This window comes from Colobus angolensis, unplaced genomic scaffold (assembly GCF_000951035.1).
Source record: "Colobus angolensis palliatus isolate OR3802 unplaced genomic scaffold, Cang.pa_1.0 Scaffold220, whole genome shotgun sequence".
NCBI lineage: Eukaryota > Metazoa > Chordata > Mammalia > Primates > Cercopithecidae > Colobus > Colobus angolensis.
The window spans coordinates 1,266,547-1,283,372 of NW_012115378.1; the positions used below are offsets into that span (position 1 = coordinate 1,266,547).

General features: G+C 42.8%; 1 protein-coding gene across 1 annotated transcript in view; it reads right to left on the minus strand.

Moving 5' to 3' along the window:
- FHOD3 (formin homology 2 domain containing 3) overlaps positions 1–16,826 on the minus strand; it is a 245,489-nt gene that overhangs the window by 163,841 nt on the left and 64,822 nt on the right. Inside the window, exons 5-6 of the mRNA XM_011943648.1 lie at positions 13,869–14,012; positions 74–312 (exon numbers count right to left, since the gene is read on the minus strand). Coding sequence (XP_011799038.1) covers positions 74–312; positions 13,869–14,012 — 383 coding nt within the window. The remainder of the gene's footprint in view (positions 1–73; positions 313–13,868; positions 14,013–16,826) is intronic.

The following is a 16,826-nucleotide window of genomic DNA, read 5'->3' on the forward strand; positions in this document are numbered from 1 at the left end:
AGTGGCATGCACCTGTGGGCTCTCTTTTGGATGGCATCCTTGCACCCCTCTCCACTGCCAAGTTAATGCTTACTTTTCACACAGATCTCGCACTTGGCTGGGCTTGAAGCTGGGAGCTGACTGGGAGCAGGGACTGGTGGGGGCCGACAGGGTGCTCTTGATGCTCTGCACTGAGTGCCTGCGGCTCCTTCTGCGGTCCAGGCCCCGGTGCTCGCCCCCGCCACTGGAACACACGCTGGCCCTCCTCCGGTCCCGGCACCCACTGGGGGGTGGCTCCGCGGTCTCATCGCCATCCTCGTGCCTGAGCGCCACCTGGAAAAGCAGAGCATGCCCAGTGCAAGGTCAGGCTTGGCATCCTTTCACAGACCTCGGGTGTGACTCCTTTTCAGGATTGCCCTAATAGGGATTTTTAACTCTGCCTTCCCAAACTACACCTCAGCTTTCCTGCCAGGTCTTCACAACCACACGTGTCCAAGCCAAACTGGACTTGCCTGGAAGGCAATGGAAGATGCCTGCCACTGTGGGTTCTTCCCATCACAGACATGAAACGGGCAGCCAATATGACCAGTGAGTCTGAGAAATATTTTTGTAATCGGATGGGATCTAACTGACTCTGTACCCCAGCATTTCCATTTCCCGGGCCTTCATCTCTCCTTGCCCATGCTTGTCTCTTTTCTGCTCCATGAGCCTGAATCCCTCCTGAAGCCTAGTGGTGGTCGGTTCCCAATCAGTCTTGAGCTCGCTTTCCCAAAGAGGGTGCTCAGAAGTGGCCAGAGCCACAAGATCCAGGTGAATGGGAACTGGCCTCACCCATAAATCTTTCTAAGAGGACTAGTGCAAGATCAGGTACTGTTTAATTTCAAAATCTTGGCTGACAGCTGCTGTACTAGCAGGCTATCTTAATAGCCTGGGTCAGGATTTGGGGTGGAGCCTGTTGTTTTACCAGAAGCTTGCACATACAAGTCACAAAGACACATTATAGAAAAAGACGACTCCTAGAATAAAGATTTGTTTTAAAGTTTCCTAAGAGTTATGCATATTCGTGCAGAAAAATAACTGTCTTGCACTTTGCCACTCTGGCTTACATGAGGAAACGTGAGCCAACTGGCCCATGGTACTCTTTCTTGCCCTTTGCCTTTCTCCAAGGGATATTTTTAGCTCTGTGTCTAGGTGGTGCCCTCTGCAGAAGATCAGCTTTTCCATCTCTTAATCTCACTCTGTCCTGGATCTTACTCTATGGCTTTCTCATCTCACATTAAAACTGTCCTTCTGAATAACTCTCCTCCACCTCTCTTCTAGCATGCAGCTCTGCTCCTTATCCGTGATCACTCTTCCTAGCCATGGACTCTATCTCTGGCCTCTAATTTTCATGCCTATGCCTACATTCTCCAAAACTGGACAGTAGAAACAATACAAGTTTTGGTGTCAACTAGACCTTGGTGTGCATGCTGGCTGTGCCACCAATGAACCAGGTGTGCCCTGTCATAAATTACTTGCACCCTCTCTGGCTCACCAAATGAAGGTAATAGAATTGCCCTTGCAGGTTTGTGATGAGAATCACTTACATAAAGGTAACTTGTGTAAAGCATCTAGGGTAGGGCCTTCTCTGTGGTACGCAATGAATATGACTGCCTTCCCCTATCCATGCTCTCACAGGAAGTGACCTAATATGCCCATAAATTCCCTAATCACACAGAACTGGTGGGTTGGGCCACCTCACAGCCCAGATGGGCCAGGCTCAACTCAGTCCAGCAATCTCTCTGACTTGGCAACCATGGAATCACACAGTTTCAAGTCCCCAGGCATGCAAGTTCTCCAGCCTTGTGGGTGTTCTTAGTCACATTTCACAACCCAGTCCTTCCATGTGAGGGAATGGAGAATATAAAGACTCAGAGAGCTAACCATAGTATATGGCTTTAACATCACCTATCTGCAGAAAACCTGGCTGTTGCAAAATCAGTTGCCCTCATGTGAGCTTGGATGAGGCAAGGCCAGGTTAGCCACTGTCATCTCAGTTCACAGGGACATATCAGCACCTGAGATACACAAACTGTTTACCAGGAGTGTATCCACCCTTATCTGCCCTACCCTGTTTCCACCAGCTCAAGCTTTCACAAAATCTCTTCTGTCTACATGCCAGATAGATCTTATAACAAACTCTTATACGCGAAGATAATTTAACAAACTTTTGACTGTTTTATTCCCCTAGAATTCACCGAACATAATTTTGGGAGGTTTGAGGCAAGAACTGATAAAAGTTAATCTAAAGCTCTATCTTTACAAAATCTCATTGGGAATTCTGTTTCCTAGGAGTCTCCTTCTGCACTGTAACCACAAGAACTAAAAAGAAATTAAGCGTTTAGTTAAGCATGTACGTCATCTCAACTTTAAAACTTTAAATGACATTCTGTGGGGAGAAGTTTGAGAACAACCACATACCTAACAAAGGACAGCATTTTTAAGTGTTTCTAGCCAATGTTTTTTTCATTTCTATATATAAAAATTCTAGACCATTTGAACTTATTCTGACCTGATGTGTTGATTCTGCTTCTTATTAAGCACACATTTGCAATGATAAGATTAGGGGCTAAAGTAGAGTTCAGATATTTCTAATTCCTTGTCTAACCTCAGAGAGCCAAGGATCAAGTAACGTTCTACTCACAAGTCCTTTCAGAGAGGCACACAGTGTGCATGAAGTGAAATCCACTTTAACTGCCCTTTGTCAACAAAGGTAGAGATCACCAGAAAGTTTGAAGGACAAGAAAAATCTGGAAAAATTATCAAGGCAACACCATAACATGGAATGCAGTTAGGGCTTTCTGAAGTTCAGATAATTGACAAAACACCAAGCTACTTAAAACAAGAAGAGTGCATGGAGGGAGCAAATGGGCCACAGAATCTTGGTAGACCCAAGGGTAGCCCTCATGCTTGGCAGTCATGGACAACGTAACAAGAAATTGGAGGTTGCTGTTCACTCATGGTTTTGTTTTTATAATAAGAATTCTAGAGTCACCAACGCCCAGTGATGACAGGAAGAGAGACTTTGTTTACACATGCAAGGCTACGGTGGCATTTCCAAATGCTTTGGGTTCTAGTGAGTACTACTGCTTAGAGTCAGGAACACTGGGAGCTAGAAAACACCTAGAGAGTATGGCTTTTAACCCAAGGCTTATTCAGGATCTGTGGTAAGAGTCAGACCTAATCAAATACAGCTCAATGAGTAACCTCCGTGGGAACACAAAGTAAGATAGAGCCAGTCCTGAAAGACCTCTAACGCTGTCCCAAGTGATGGAGTGATTCATTTGTTGGACCTCTCATCAAATACCTCTAACTCTTTTAATTAAATGTAGAATGCTGTTTGTAAACTAAAAACTTGGGCAAGGAACAAGTAGGGTCCAGAATCCAGCCCTGACGGCTTACACATCCCCAAGTAACCAAGAAAGCAGTTAGGGGCAACTTAAGGTGACATCTATAACCACTTCTACCAGTCTTTGAGGCCACTGAATGATCTGAACATTCTTAAGAAATGTTTTCTTTCTATTTATTGTAGTAAAAACATTCAACATGAGATCTATTCTTTTATCAGATTCTAAGTGTACAATACAATATTGTTAACTAGAGGGATGATGTGGTACAGCACATTTCTACAACTTATTCATCTTGCATTACTAAAACTTTACGCTTGCTGATAGGCAACTCTCCTTCACCCCCTCTCCTTAGCCCCTGGTAATGGCCATCTTACTCTCTGCTTCTGTGAGTCTACTTTAGATACCTCATATAAGTGAAAACATGCAGTATTTGTCCTTCTGTGACTGGCCCATTTCACTTAGCAAAATGTCCTCCAAGTTCATCCAAGTTGTAGGAAATGTCAAGATTTCCTTCTTAAGACTGAATACTATTCCATTGCATGTATATATCACATTTTCTTTATTGATTCATCCATCATTAGACATTTCAGTTGGTTCCACACCTTGGCTATTGTGACTGGTGCTGCAACAAACATGGGAGTACCAACATCTCTCCAAAATCTTGATTTCTTTTTGATGAATATCCAGAAGCGGGATTGCTGGATCATATGGTAGTTCCATTCTTAATGCTTGAACAGTTTTTTTTTTAACTTTGTACTGTGGAAATTCTCAAACATACACAAAATATAGAGAAGAATACAGGCTGTGATGTGCTCATCCCCCATGAAAGTTCAACAATGTGGCCTGCTTTGGCCAATGGAACATCAACAAACATGATGCACACAGAAGCTTGAAAAGTGTTTATGCACTGGGACTTGCCTTTTTGAAATGCTGCTATCATGGGAAAGAAATGTGGGCTAGGCTGTTGAAGACATACGACCCAGCCAATAGCCAGTACCAAATGCCAGGCCAAGTAGATAAACTAAGGCCATCTTAGACCACTCACCTCACTCAAACCACTAGATAACTGCAGCTGAGTGAAAACTTCCCAGTTGAATAAGGCTCAAATTCCTAACCCACAGAATCATGAGCAGGGATTGTTGTTTTACACCACTAAGTTCTGGGGTGTTCTGTTATGCAGCAAGAGATAACTGATACATACTTTCAAGCACCTGTGACAAGGAAGAATCTTCAGAGACTGGACCTATTAATTTCTCTGAACAGTAATAGTTATTTCTTGTCCTCTCCAGTCTTCAGCCTTAAGATGCCTGACCCCTTACAGGGACACATTTTCAGAACCCAAAGTTAGAACACATAATCTGACAAAATATTTTCGTTTTGTCCATTTATGTATGTAAAAAATCATATGACGCTATAAAAATTCAAATGAATTTAATTAAACATGGATCAAATCACCTTTCTGAAATGGAGTTCAATTACATGAAATTGGGCCTGGTTCCAGCAAGTCCAAGACATAATAGCCACCAGATGTCCTTCTCTATTAGGAAGAATTCTAGAAGCCTAACCAAACTCTCTGCAATTGCTTGAGAACATTCAGTCTTTTGTGAAAAAAAAAAAAATATTGGTTCTGCTTGTAGGATTTGTTGCTGCCCTTACATATAGTGATGTTGGTTGTCTTTTGGCAGTGAATATATTTTTTAGATGCATTAACTTTCAGAAAGAAATAAAAATCCCAACTCTGCCAGCTATCTAAAGGATTCAGTTGTCACAGCTTGAGTTATTGCGGGGCATCTGCCCCTTAAAGTGACTGCTTTCCAACTGAATAGCATCCTTCCTTCATTCAACTCAGCACCTGATAGACACTATCATGAAATGTGTGACATTTGAAGGAGACCTTCATTCAAGTACCTACTGAACTTCTACTGTGGGCAGCTGTGCTGCTGGGCCTTGGGGCTAGACAGAGGTATGAGACATATGGCTTAGAGTAGCTCAAAGGGAAACAGGTCGCACGTCCTGAGGATTGTTAAATCAGAGGTGTGGACACAAGGCAGCACCCTCTCATCAGTTATGAATGGCAGTAGGGGGACAAGCAGCAGGAGTCCCTTTCATCTTGCCAAGGAGCCTTAGGGAAAGAGATGACATCTGAAGTGACTATAGCAGGAGAAGTAGGAGTTTGATAACTTGAGAACAGGAAGGAAAAACACTCCAGACAAAGAAATGGAATGGACAAAGGAAAGTTCCCCAAAGAACCTGACTTTCATGTTCAAAAACAGGAGAAGTTGAGTGTGATTGAAACTTCAGACACATCTTGGGAATGGTGGAGACAAGGCCACAGAGGCATGAAGGCCTCAGAGTATGGGGGGCCCTTGTACCAACTCAAGGAATTTTGGTTTCATCTTGCTGGTCATGAAAAGCTCAGTCATTCATTCATTCGTTTTCTTAAAGGAGAGAACAGTATAATGAGATTTGACTTTCAGGAGGATCACCTTGCTTGCAGCTGGTGGAACTTTGGAACAGGGAGATGGCCCTCATGGGATCTCAATGTCCCCAGGCTCTGAACACGCTGCTCTCCAGGCCCCACCCCTGCAGTCACCCAGCCTCCTTTCAACCCCTGACACCTGCCATGCTTGACCTCCTCCAATGCTCTCCCTCATTCACTGTCTTTCGTCAGGCCATCATCTCAGACAGGCCTTCCTCCCTTGCTGCTGCCTCACTTTCTGGCCCCCACCTCATACAATCTCTTTTCTTCATAGACATGTTTGCAATCTCAGATCCTCTGCTTATGAACGTTCTTGATCACTGTCTGCACCTCATTAGAGTATGTGTCCCCTCAGGGCAGTGGTCTTGTCTGATGTGCTGGGTCACCAGGGCTAGAATAGTGCCTGGCACACAGCAGATACTCAATGAACTTTTGTTGAATGAATAAAGTAATAGACAAGCAAATGAATAGGAATATCGTGCAATACTTCAGGCAAAAAACAATGAGGGCCAGAGCTAAGGAAATGATCACAGGAATGAAGAAAAAGCACAGTTTTCAGCAATCAAACTCCTAAATATGGGGACACAGCAAATAGAAAGGAGTCCAGTACAGCTCTGGGCTTGTAACTTGGGAAACTCCACTGTTTGCAGAGGCAGAGACACGAAGAGTCCGTTCAGAATTTTTGTTTTTGTTGTGGAAGGAAAATAAAGGGTTCATTTGGGGGTGGTTGCATTTCACGTGTGGTTTTCAGGTGGTCATGTCAGATCTAGTCAGAGCTTCCTTGGCACGTTCTAAGTCCTCTGCACCATCCTCTGCTAGGGGAATCGGCTACCTACTTGCCTTAGACTAAAGAATGGAGGTTCTTTGGGGGCAGGTACAGATCTTTTATCTCTGTATTTAGACCCCTAGCAGAATATATCACATATGGTGGTCTCCAAGTACATGAATGAAACACAAGATGGCAAGCAGGCATAGAAAAAGGAAGGTAGAGAGGCAACCAGCCATGGGCCCCAGAAGAAAGCATGAGGTCAAGATAGTGATGAGCCCCCAAGGCTGCTGACTTCATTGGGATGAATATAGGAAGACAACACAGACAGAGAGGAGGTCTGATAAGGACACGTCAACACTGAAAGGGAGTTGTGAGAAACAGAGGATCCAGGGAGGACACTAAGGGGGAGCAATCAGAGAGACACCCCGGAGACATCTGGACACACAGCAACAAGGCACAATGTGCAGGAGTGGTCAGAAATTCTTTTATGATGCTAGTACAACAGTGATGCTCAAACTGACAAACACAGCATACAACAAAGGAAGAGGAAGGGGAGGTGGCAGGGATGGAATGCGGAGGAGCTAGCTGCTACACACCAATCTTACTTATGAATGCTAATGCAAACGTTTTCAATAAATTAGTAGCAACCAGAATTCCAACAGCACCTTTTTAAAAAGAACACATCACTGGCCAGGCACGGTGGCTCACACCTGTAATCCCAGCACTTTGAGAGTGAGGTAGGCAGATCACCTGAGGCTGGGAGTTCCAGACCAGCCTGACCAACATGGAGAAACCCTGTCTCTACTAAAAATACAAAATTAGCCAGGCATGGTAGCACATGCCTGTAATCCCAGTTACTCAGGAGGCTAAGGCAAGAGAATCACTTGAACCCGGGAAGCGGGGGTTGCAGTGAGCCGAGATCACGCCATTGCACTCCAGCCTGGGCAACAGTGAAACTCCGTCTCAAAAAATAAAATAAAATAAAATAAAATAAAATAATAAATCATTACCAAATGGATTGTATTACAGGAATGCAATGATGGTTAAAAGATGAAAAGAAATCAATTACTCAACTCAAAAATCCAGAAAAACAGCAAGGCAAACTCAAAGAAAATAAAAGGAATTTATAAAGATAACAGCAAAACATTGAATTACAAAACAGAAAAGCAGTGCAATTCATATAAAAATCAGAATTACTGCTTGAAAATAATCAACAAAATAGACAAACTATTAGTTAATCTGGAGGGGAAAAGAAGGAGAAGTCACAAACACACAAAGTAAGAATAACAAAAGGAAGATTACTAAAAGAGAAGAAATTTAAAATATCCATAACAGACTAATAAAAATTCCTTTACTAAGGAATTTTAAAATCCAGATGAAATAGATAATTTCCTAGAAAATGTAATTTAGCAAATTCGATCCTGTAACAATAGGAAGTTTAAACAGACCAGTTTCCATAGAAAAAAATATGGTTACCAAAAATCTTCCCTCACTGTCCTCACTACACACACATATATATTTAACATCACAGGCCCACGTAATTTCCCAAGAGAATTCTAATAAGCCATCAAAGACTAGAATATGAAATGTCACTTAAACATTTCCAGGGCTTAGAGAAAGAAGAAAAACTTCTAAATATTTTGATGAAGCATGAATAAAACTGATACCTAAACATCTTAACTACTGCATGCACGCGTGCAGACACACACACACACACACACACACACACACAAAGGGAAGTACAAGAACTCTCGCAGTAGCATTGTTTGTCAAGGCAACAAAAATATAAACCATCTAACATCTGTTCAGAGCAGAGCAGATAAATAAATTGTGATACATTCATCAGCAGCGAAAATGAACAAACTGTTACCCACATATCAACATGGAACATGTCTCAAAACTGTTGAGCAAAAGGGCATATTCTAGAAAGAGTCAAAAGATACGATTCTGTTTATAAAAAGTTTGCAAACAGACAAAATTCAATAATACATTGTTTAGGGGCAGACTGAGAAGAAGGAGCTAAAGCATCTGGCTGATGATGCTTTCACTCATCTTACAAGAAAGGTGTTTCTGGGGAAAGAACACAAGCATGTGAGGACCTGCCTCACCTACCATAAATATGTGAATTAACTAGACTACCTAACAAATAGACTAAAGATATTTGCTGAGAGTGCTTATTTCTGGAATACCCTTAGCAGGATGTCCCTGGCTATGGATTACTTACAGTAAGTAAACCCAGAATTATGGATTTGTGAGCCATGACTCTCTGGGACATGAAGTAGAGATGTTTCCTAACTAAATGCTCCTTGCTGGGTGAGAAGACCTTGTGAACCTCACTTAGAGACTTTGTCTGTTGTTTTGGGTCAGAAAGCACATGTCTGAATCATGAAGAAAGGACCTGGGGAGTCACAAGGGATGTACCAGACCTCTCTCTGATCCATCTGCACCTCTATTGGCTGTATTCTTGAAATTATTAGTACAGCCAGATAACTGGGAAAGATCTCTGATTGTCCAATTCTGATTTAGTAAAATGATTCTTTGTTAGCTCACAGAATAAGTGGTTTTCAGATTAAATTATATTTAAGGAAAGCAAGAGAATACTGGGGGTAAGAATAGTAGGATGACAATAAAGGGGCTGTCAGGACACTTCTGAGTTGTAATGTTTTAGTTCTTAAAGCTAGTACATGGTATTTGTTTTAATGCTCTTTAAATGACACAAATATGCTTCATTTGTGAATGATATACACTTGATGCTCAAATATTAAGCACATGTAATTCAACAAAAGAAAGAGGGTGAGCATAGGATAATTTCTTAAAAGTTTTGCATGAAGGGAAAGAAGGTGATGAGGAGGTGGCTAAGAGGCAGGTAGGCTGGAGAGAAAATGTGCCCTGAAGCAGAGGATAGTTTTTAGATTACTAGAGTTGGTATCAAGGTTATTCTTCAATACTCTCTCCCAGTTGGTTCACTGATGGGCAATTCACCTGCATCATGCTGGCTTCTGAATATACAGTGACCCTATGGAATCCAAATCTGTGGTCATCTGAGCCCCTGGTTGAACAGAATCTAACAGATGGAAGGTTCCGATCATAGTGGTGAGGGGGCTAAGGGAAGGAAATATCTGTGCTGTCAAAAGTCCACCTTCTACCTTTATTTAAGCCAACTCTCTTGAGCTCTCTTCCTCTTCCATCTTCAGTATTCTTACCTTATTCTCCATCTTATATCTTAGGAGCCATGAGAACATACTCCTTCATCACCTGCTGGCCTCCCAGGGCCTCAGGTCAGTAACAATGAAAAACTGAGGGAGTGAGGCAGGGCTGGAAGAGAAGATGCCCAGAGCAGGGCACAAAGAGCTGGCCAGCGGGTGGCTATGGGCAGCTTCAGGTGCTGCCAGCAAATATGTTGGGCCCAGTTTCCTCTCTACCAAGATCATATGAAGATAATTCTGTTCTATTCCTCAACTTGTCACTTATTATGACAGTAACTTATAGGAAATAGTGAGTTATACATCATTCTCTCCATTTCTACCTCGTGAAGACCATAAGAAAACAGAAAATATCTTCCCTAGAGCTCTAGCTGTGCAGAAAAGTTTATTAATGAATATCTTCCTCATAACAGCATTTGCAATTGTGAAAACCTTGAAAATAATCTAAATCTGAAAAAATAGGGACTAGTTATATGTATTAAGGTATACACACAGATAGACTATTGTACACCTAAAATACTAAATTCTTAAACATGTAATGTCAAGGGAAAATGTTTCCAACATGTTTGCTAATAAGATTCAATACGCAACACTGTATGTAGACTACTATGTCCCTCATCATGAACACACACCCACATATACAAAAAAGACTAGAAGAAAATACCAAAATGTTAAAAATGGTTAGTAATAAAATCATGGGGGATTTTTTTTTTTCTTGTACGCTTTTTCGTATACCAAAAATGCTTTCTGTTATTCCAAATTTTCATCAATGAGTACATATTATAAGTGGAAAAAGGAAATATTTTTTAAATGTATTACTATTAACAAGACTGATCAGTTAGGTCAGAAGTAGAAAAATACAACCCATAGAATGGGAGAAAATATTTTCAAATTATGTATCTGATAAGGATCTGGTATCCAGAATATATAAATAATTCCTAAAACTCAACAATAAAAAAATCAAGGCTGGGCACGGTGGCTCATGCCTTTAATCCCAATACTTTGGGAGGCCAAGGCAGGTGGATCACCTGAGGTCGGGAGTTCGATACCAGCCTGACCAACATGGAAAAACCCCATCTCTACTAAAAATGCAAAATTAGCTGGGCGTGGTGGTGCATGCCTGTAATCCCAGCTACCCAGGAGGCTGAGGCAGGGGAATTGCTTGAACCTGGGAGGCGCAGGTTGCAGTGAGCCGAGATTGCACCATCGTGCTCTAGTCTCAGCAATAAGAGAAAAACTCCATCTCAAAAAAAATAAATAAATAAAAATAAAAATTAATTTTAAAAAATCAATTAAAAAATGAGCAAAGGGTCGGAATAAATATTTCTCCACAGAAACTATACAAACAGCCAATATGCACTTGGAAAGAGGCTAAACATCATCAGTCTTAAGGGAAATGCAAGTCAAAACCACAGTAAGATACCACTTCACACCTACTAGCTGGTTATAATAAGGGTGGACAATAATAAGTGTTGACAAAGGTGTGGAATAATTGGAATCCTTATACAGTGCTGGTAGGAATGTAAAATGGGATAGCCACTTTAGAAACCAATCCAGAAATTCCTCAATCAGTTAGAGATAGTTACCATATGACCAGCAATTTCACTTTTAGGTATAAACCCAAGAGAACTGAAAACATATGTACACAAACTTCAATTCAAAACAAATGTTCAGAACAGCATTATTCATAATAGCCAAAAGGTAGAAATAACTCAAGTATTCACTAACTGATAAATGGATAAACAAAATATGGTATATCCATATAATAGAATACTGTCAGCACAACTAGGAACAGAGTAGTGATTCTGCCAACGTGGGTGAACCTTGAAAACACGCTAAGTGAAAGCTAGCCACAAAGACCACATTTTGTATGGATCCATTTGTATGAAACATCCAAAACAGGTAAATCCAGAAAGAGAGAGAGTAGATTACCGATTTGGGGCCATGGGGGACAGGGAAGAATGTGAAGTGTCTGCTAATGGGTGTGGGGATTTCTTTTGGAGTGACAAAAGCAGTCTGAAATATGATAGTGGTGATGACTGTACACCATCTTGTGTATATGCTAAACACATATACACCACTTGTGAATATGCTAAAAACTATTAAATTGTACACTTTAAAATGGAGAATTTTGTGGAATGTGAAGGATGGCTGGAGGGCAAAACAAAACAAAACAAAAAAACCAAGGTTGGGCACAGTGGCTCATGCCTATAATCCCAGCACGTTGGGAAGCCGAGGCAAGTAGATCACTCGAGGTCAGTAGTTCAAGACCAATCTGGCCAATATGGTGAAACCTTGTCTCTACTAAAATATAAAAATCAGCCAGGCATGATGGTGGATGCTGGTAATCCCAGCTACTCAGAAGGCTGAGGCAGGAGAATCACTTGAACCCAAGAGGCGGAGGTTGCAGTGAGCTGAGATCACACCACTGCACTCTAGCCTGGGCAGCAGAGAGAGACTACATCTCAACAAACAAACAAACAACCAGAGGTGGAAGGTTATACAGGCCCCAAAGGCTCTTGCAATGACAGACACACAGAATGCCACTGATGGAACGTCCTCAGGGATTGCCTGGGTCACTGTATTCTTTGAGTGAGTTTGGGCCTAGAGGCATTCACTTTCCTGGTTGAGGTCATACCACCCAAGAGAAAACACATCTTCAGATCTGCCCCTAACTGGCCATGGCAGGACAGTGGGATGATGAGGATCAGCAAGAAAAAGTGTCATTTCAACACTCTCACAGTTAAGTACTTTCAATACCATGGGGGTATCTGACCTAAAATTAACCCACAGGAAACAGTCTGAACTCAAGTCAACAGGGTCCAAAGCCCTGATGTGTAGTCCAAAGCAGAACTGGCGTCATGGGTGAGTGACCTGTGCAGTTGCATGAGCAGAGCAGAGAGGTACAACATGCATGTCTGCCATTCCTTGCTGCTCATGTGCACAGATTCTGGTAGACTCGCGATAGGCAGGAGTTCCACGGGACCAGAAGTGAGTACAAGGTAAGTATGTTACACCTACAACTGGGGAGGTGGGGCACTGACAGCCCTGGGGGCCGTGCTTCCCTTCAAGACGGATTTGAGTGCAGACAGAAGACAACCCATGGAGCCTCTCATATTCTTTCTTACCCTGTTACCTTCCCATGTTAGACAACAACTTATGCTGAAATGACAACATAAAAGAAAGGAAAAGACAGGGCAGCTCCTAGATCCTTTTTCTTTCAGCCCTTTCTTGCTCTTTAGTAAGTTGCAGGCAGAGTGTTGGTAGAATGCACACACCTCAGGAAGTGACGTAAAAACAGTGCAGTCAGTTTCGTACTGTTTCTGCTGTTCTGGTAAGAACAAAATACACGTGCATGTGGGAGCTACAGAATACGACTGAGGTAATTTGGCTGATTCTGCCTACAAGTTAAAGGCTCTTATATTTGCATTTGAAACTGACACTTTATAATATAAAGATGAATGGTAAAATTCATGATAATAATTTTAAATTTTAATTTTTCTTTCCTCATAACATTACATACCGAATTAGAAAATCACCACAAGGTGGGAGAAACCACAGAAGAAAGTGAAGAGTTGTTTTAGTATCTTTAACAGCACTTTTGCTCCAGTGTTCCATAAATGGTCCTTCATTTCCATTTTGCATTGGTTCCTACAAATCATGTATCTGGCCCTGCCTGAAGTTCCATCTCCCTCAGGTGTAAGAAGCACGATTTCTGTCTCTGCTTCTTTCTCTCCCCGTCTCCTTGAGTGAAGGTGCTGCTGACAGACGGCATGTTCTTTAAAGGAAAATAGCTAACCAATTTCCCCTCTATCAAGGGTTCTTGAGCATGAATACACATCAGACTCTCCTGGCAGGCTTGTCATAACACGGTCTGCTGGGCCCTCAGAGTTTCTGATTCAGCAGCTCTGGGGTGAAGCCTGTGATCCTGAATTTCTGATAAGCTGGTGGTGCTCATATGCTACACATGTGGTCTAAAGTAGGCACCATCTCAGCCTTTGACAATTGCCAAAGCTGTACGATACCTTACAAAAGGCATGGTCTGGTACCTCATAAATGTTGAGTTGCTCCACTAAGTCCAGGTCAGTCCCTTTCTTGTTCAAGTGCCTCTGGGACACAGCAGCGATGCCCAGCTCCTCCAGGCAGTCCACGACATCGTAGAAGGTGTCTTGGTCTGGCAGTCCTGATAACGTCTGGAAGAAGAGAAGAACCAGCTACAGACACACCATAGAAGACTGCCTTGAGGCTCTCAAGGCATTTTCCAATGCCTAATCCAGGCATATTGTTATAATCATGGCCACTAATCAATCCAGATAGATGACAAATTTATTTGAGCAAAAGCCTCTTCAGTGTGGCAGGCAAAATGAACCCCAATATTCTCCCCTCTGGTGTACATGTGCTACATAATCGCCTCGGCTTGAGTGTGGGCTGGGCACACCCATGAGAGGGGGGCACTCCCATGATTAGGTTACATTAGGTGGCAAAGGTGAGGGGATTTTGCAGGTGTAATGAAGGTCCAAAATCAGTTGATTTTGAGTTAATCGAAGAGGTGACTCTCCTACGTGATAATCAAGTAGGCTCTTTACAAGAAGGCTTAGCTCTTCTCTGAGCTCTGGACTGGAAAGAGATTATCCCACTGGCTTCGAGGCAGCAGCAAAAACCACGACTTTCACAGAAGCAAGGAAATGAATTCTGCCAACTACATAGACCTGGAAGAGGACCCCAAGCCTCAGATGACACTCCAGCCCTGGGTGACACCTCGGCTGCAGCCTTGTGAGACCCTGGGTAGAGGACCTACTAAGGCCGTGCTTGGACTTCCTGCCCCATGGAAGCTGTGAGATGATACATGGGTGTTGTTTGAAGTGGCTAAGTTTGCGGCAATTTGTTACACTGCATAGTAAACTAACGTACTTTGTAATTACAAACTCCTGTTAAGATCCATACACCAACAACTGGAGTTGTAACAACTTAATTTTATTAAATTGTATGTAAATTCAGCAGGGCTTCCCTGTGGTCTATGAAATTTAGAAAAGCATGAGAAATGTCAAGGCAGCGTAAGAGTCAAAAAGAGAACCCAAGAAAGAAAAAGCTGACTTCTCTTTGAATTCTACCTCTCCTAAGAGAAGGAGGGTATCTGAGACAAGGCCCTGGCTCAGAGCTGGAAGGAGCCTGAGATTTACTACAAGCCCCTTATCTTATATAGGAGGCAGAGAAGGATAAACGCCTGAGGCAACAGGAAGTGACTGAAGACACTGGGATAAAACCCTGGGCTCAGAGCTGCCATTCCAGTCTCAGCCTTTAGTCCCTACTTACTTCACTATCTTTGCATTTCTAAGAACAAGACAAACATTCCAGAATTATTCTAAACATGATAACTTGCCTAGGAAGGAATAAGACCAACACTTCTGTAAAGACCATTTCATAGCACCAGCTTCTCTAACACTTCTATCTTGGGGCTATCAATGTTGGAAAGAAGGCCTCTATTCATAACTCGAATAATGGCTTTTTCCTATTTAAGCTGAGCAAAGAGGGCACAAGTCACTGCTATTGAGATCAGAAATTAATGAAAACCAACTGTGATGTGATAGCCTAATTACTCAAGGCCCCAGTAAGGACACAAGGCAGGAGGCTGTGAATCTGAAGCCATCATAAATAGGTGTTCACACTTGGGCTGCCATGTATGACAGCCCACACCAGTGTCTACAGGCACCAGGCCAACCACATCTCAATGACAGGCAATAACGGTCATCAGGGCTGCCCTCTGCTTCCAACATTGACTAAAAACTTGCACATCATTCAAAGAATCCTATCACCCTTTGCTTTCAGTGAAAACTCTAGAACTTATTAAAAGATGAGAGGGAAATAGCAATACCAGGCCTGGGCAGGGTGAACAATTAGAGATGCCCTAACTGCCAGGTGACTGCAAAATGCACAGCCTGAGGGATGCAGGTGAAGGGATGTCTAGTGTCAGAATTAAAACTTCCTACACAGCAGCGTGGGGGCCAGCCCCAGGCACAGAGAGAGGCCGCTGGTAGTCTCTTCACCTCTCTGTTCCCCTACCTTCCTCTTCCGCTTTCTCCTTGCTGGGAGCCCACTGAGGTTCTTTCACTCAGAAGTTTCCAGGAGGTTAAACTGCTAAACCTAATCCCCATTGCTTTAGCAAGTCCAGCCATAAAGGGTGAGGGAACCATTAGTAAATAATTTAAAAATTAGAACTATAGAAGTAAGCAGGGGCCAGGCACAGTGGCTCAGACTTGTAACTCCAGCACTTTGGGGGGTTGAGGCAGGTGGATCACTTGAGGCTTGGAGCTCAAGACCAGCCTGACCAACATGGCAAAACCCAGTCTCTACTAAAAATACACATTTGCAGGATGTAGTGGCACATGCTTGTAATCCCAGCTATTTAGGAGGCTGAGACACAAGAATCACTTGAACCCAGGAGACGGAGATTGAAGAGAGCCGAGATCGTGTCACTGCACTCCAGCCTGGACGACAGAGCAAGACTCTGTCTCAAAAAAAAAAAAAGAACTAAAAAGACTCGGGAAACTCTTGCCCCTTGCTCAGTAATAAGCCCTGAACTCAGGGTATCAGCAGGTCATTTGTCATTTCCGCAGTGAAAATATGGGCTTAAGCCAACCCTGCGTACTATCACCTTTCATGCAAGCTGCAGGGGAGACGATGGCCTTCTGCCACTCACAAATGCAGCTTCTTTTTCCAGCTGTGAAAGAGGGTGCTATACATCTTTTTAAAAATTCATTTTTTTTTTTTTTTGGTTGATTCTCTAATAGGCTCAGCAAATTCTACCACACTCCCACCTGTCCCTGGGCCTCCCCTCCCAGTTCCACCCTGCAGCCACCCTGCTGCTAAGTTGTCCACTTCTGGCAAAAATGGCAGCTTCACCAGAAAAGTCTGCGAGGTAAAGGTTTGCTGATGCATTCACCCTCAGAAACTAAAGGTGCTGAGCATAGCTGCCTGACACTTGGTACCCTTCCTCCTGTTTTTTCTTA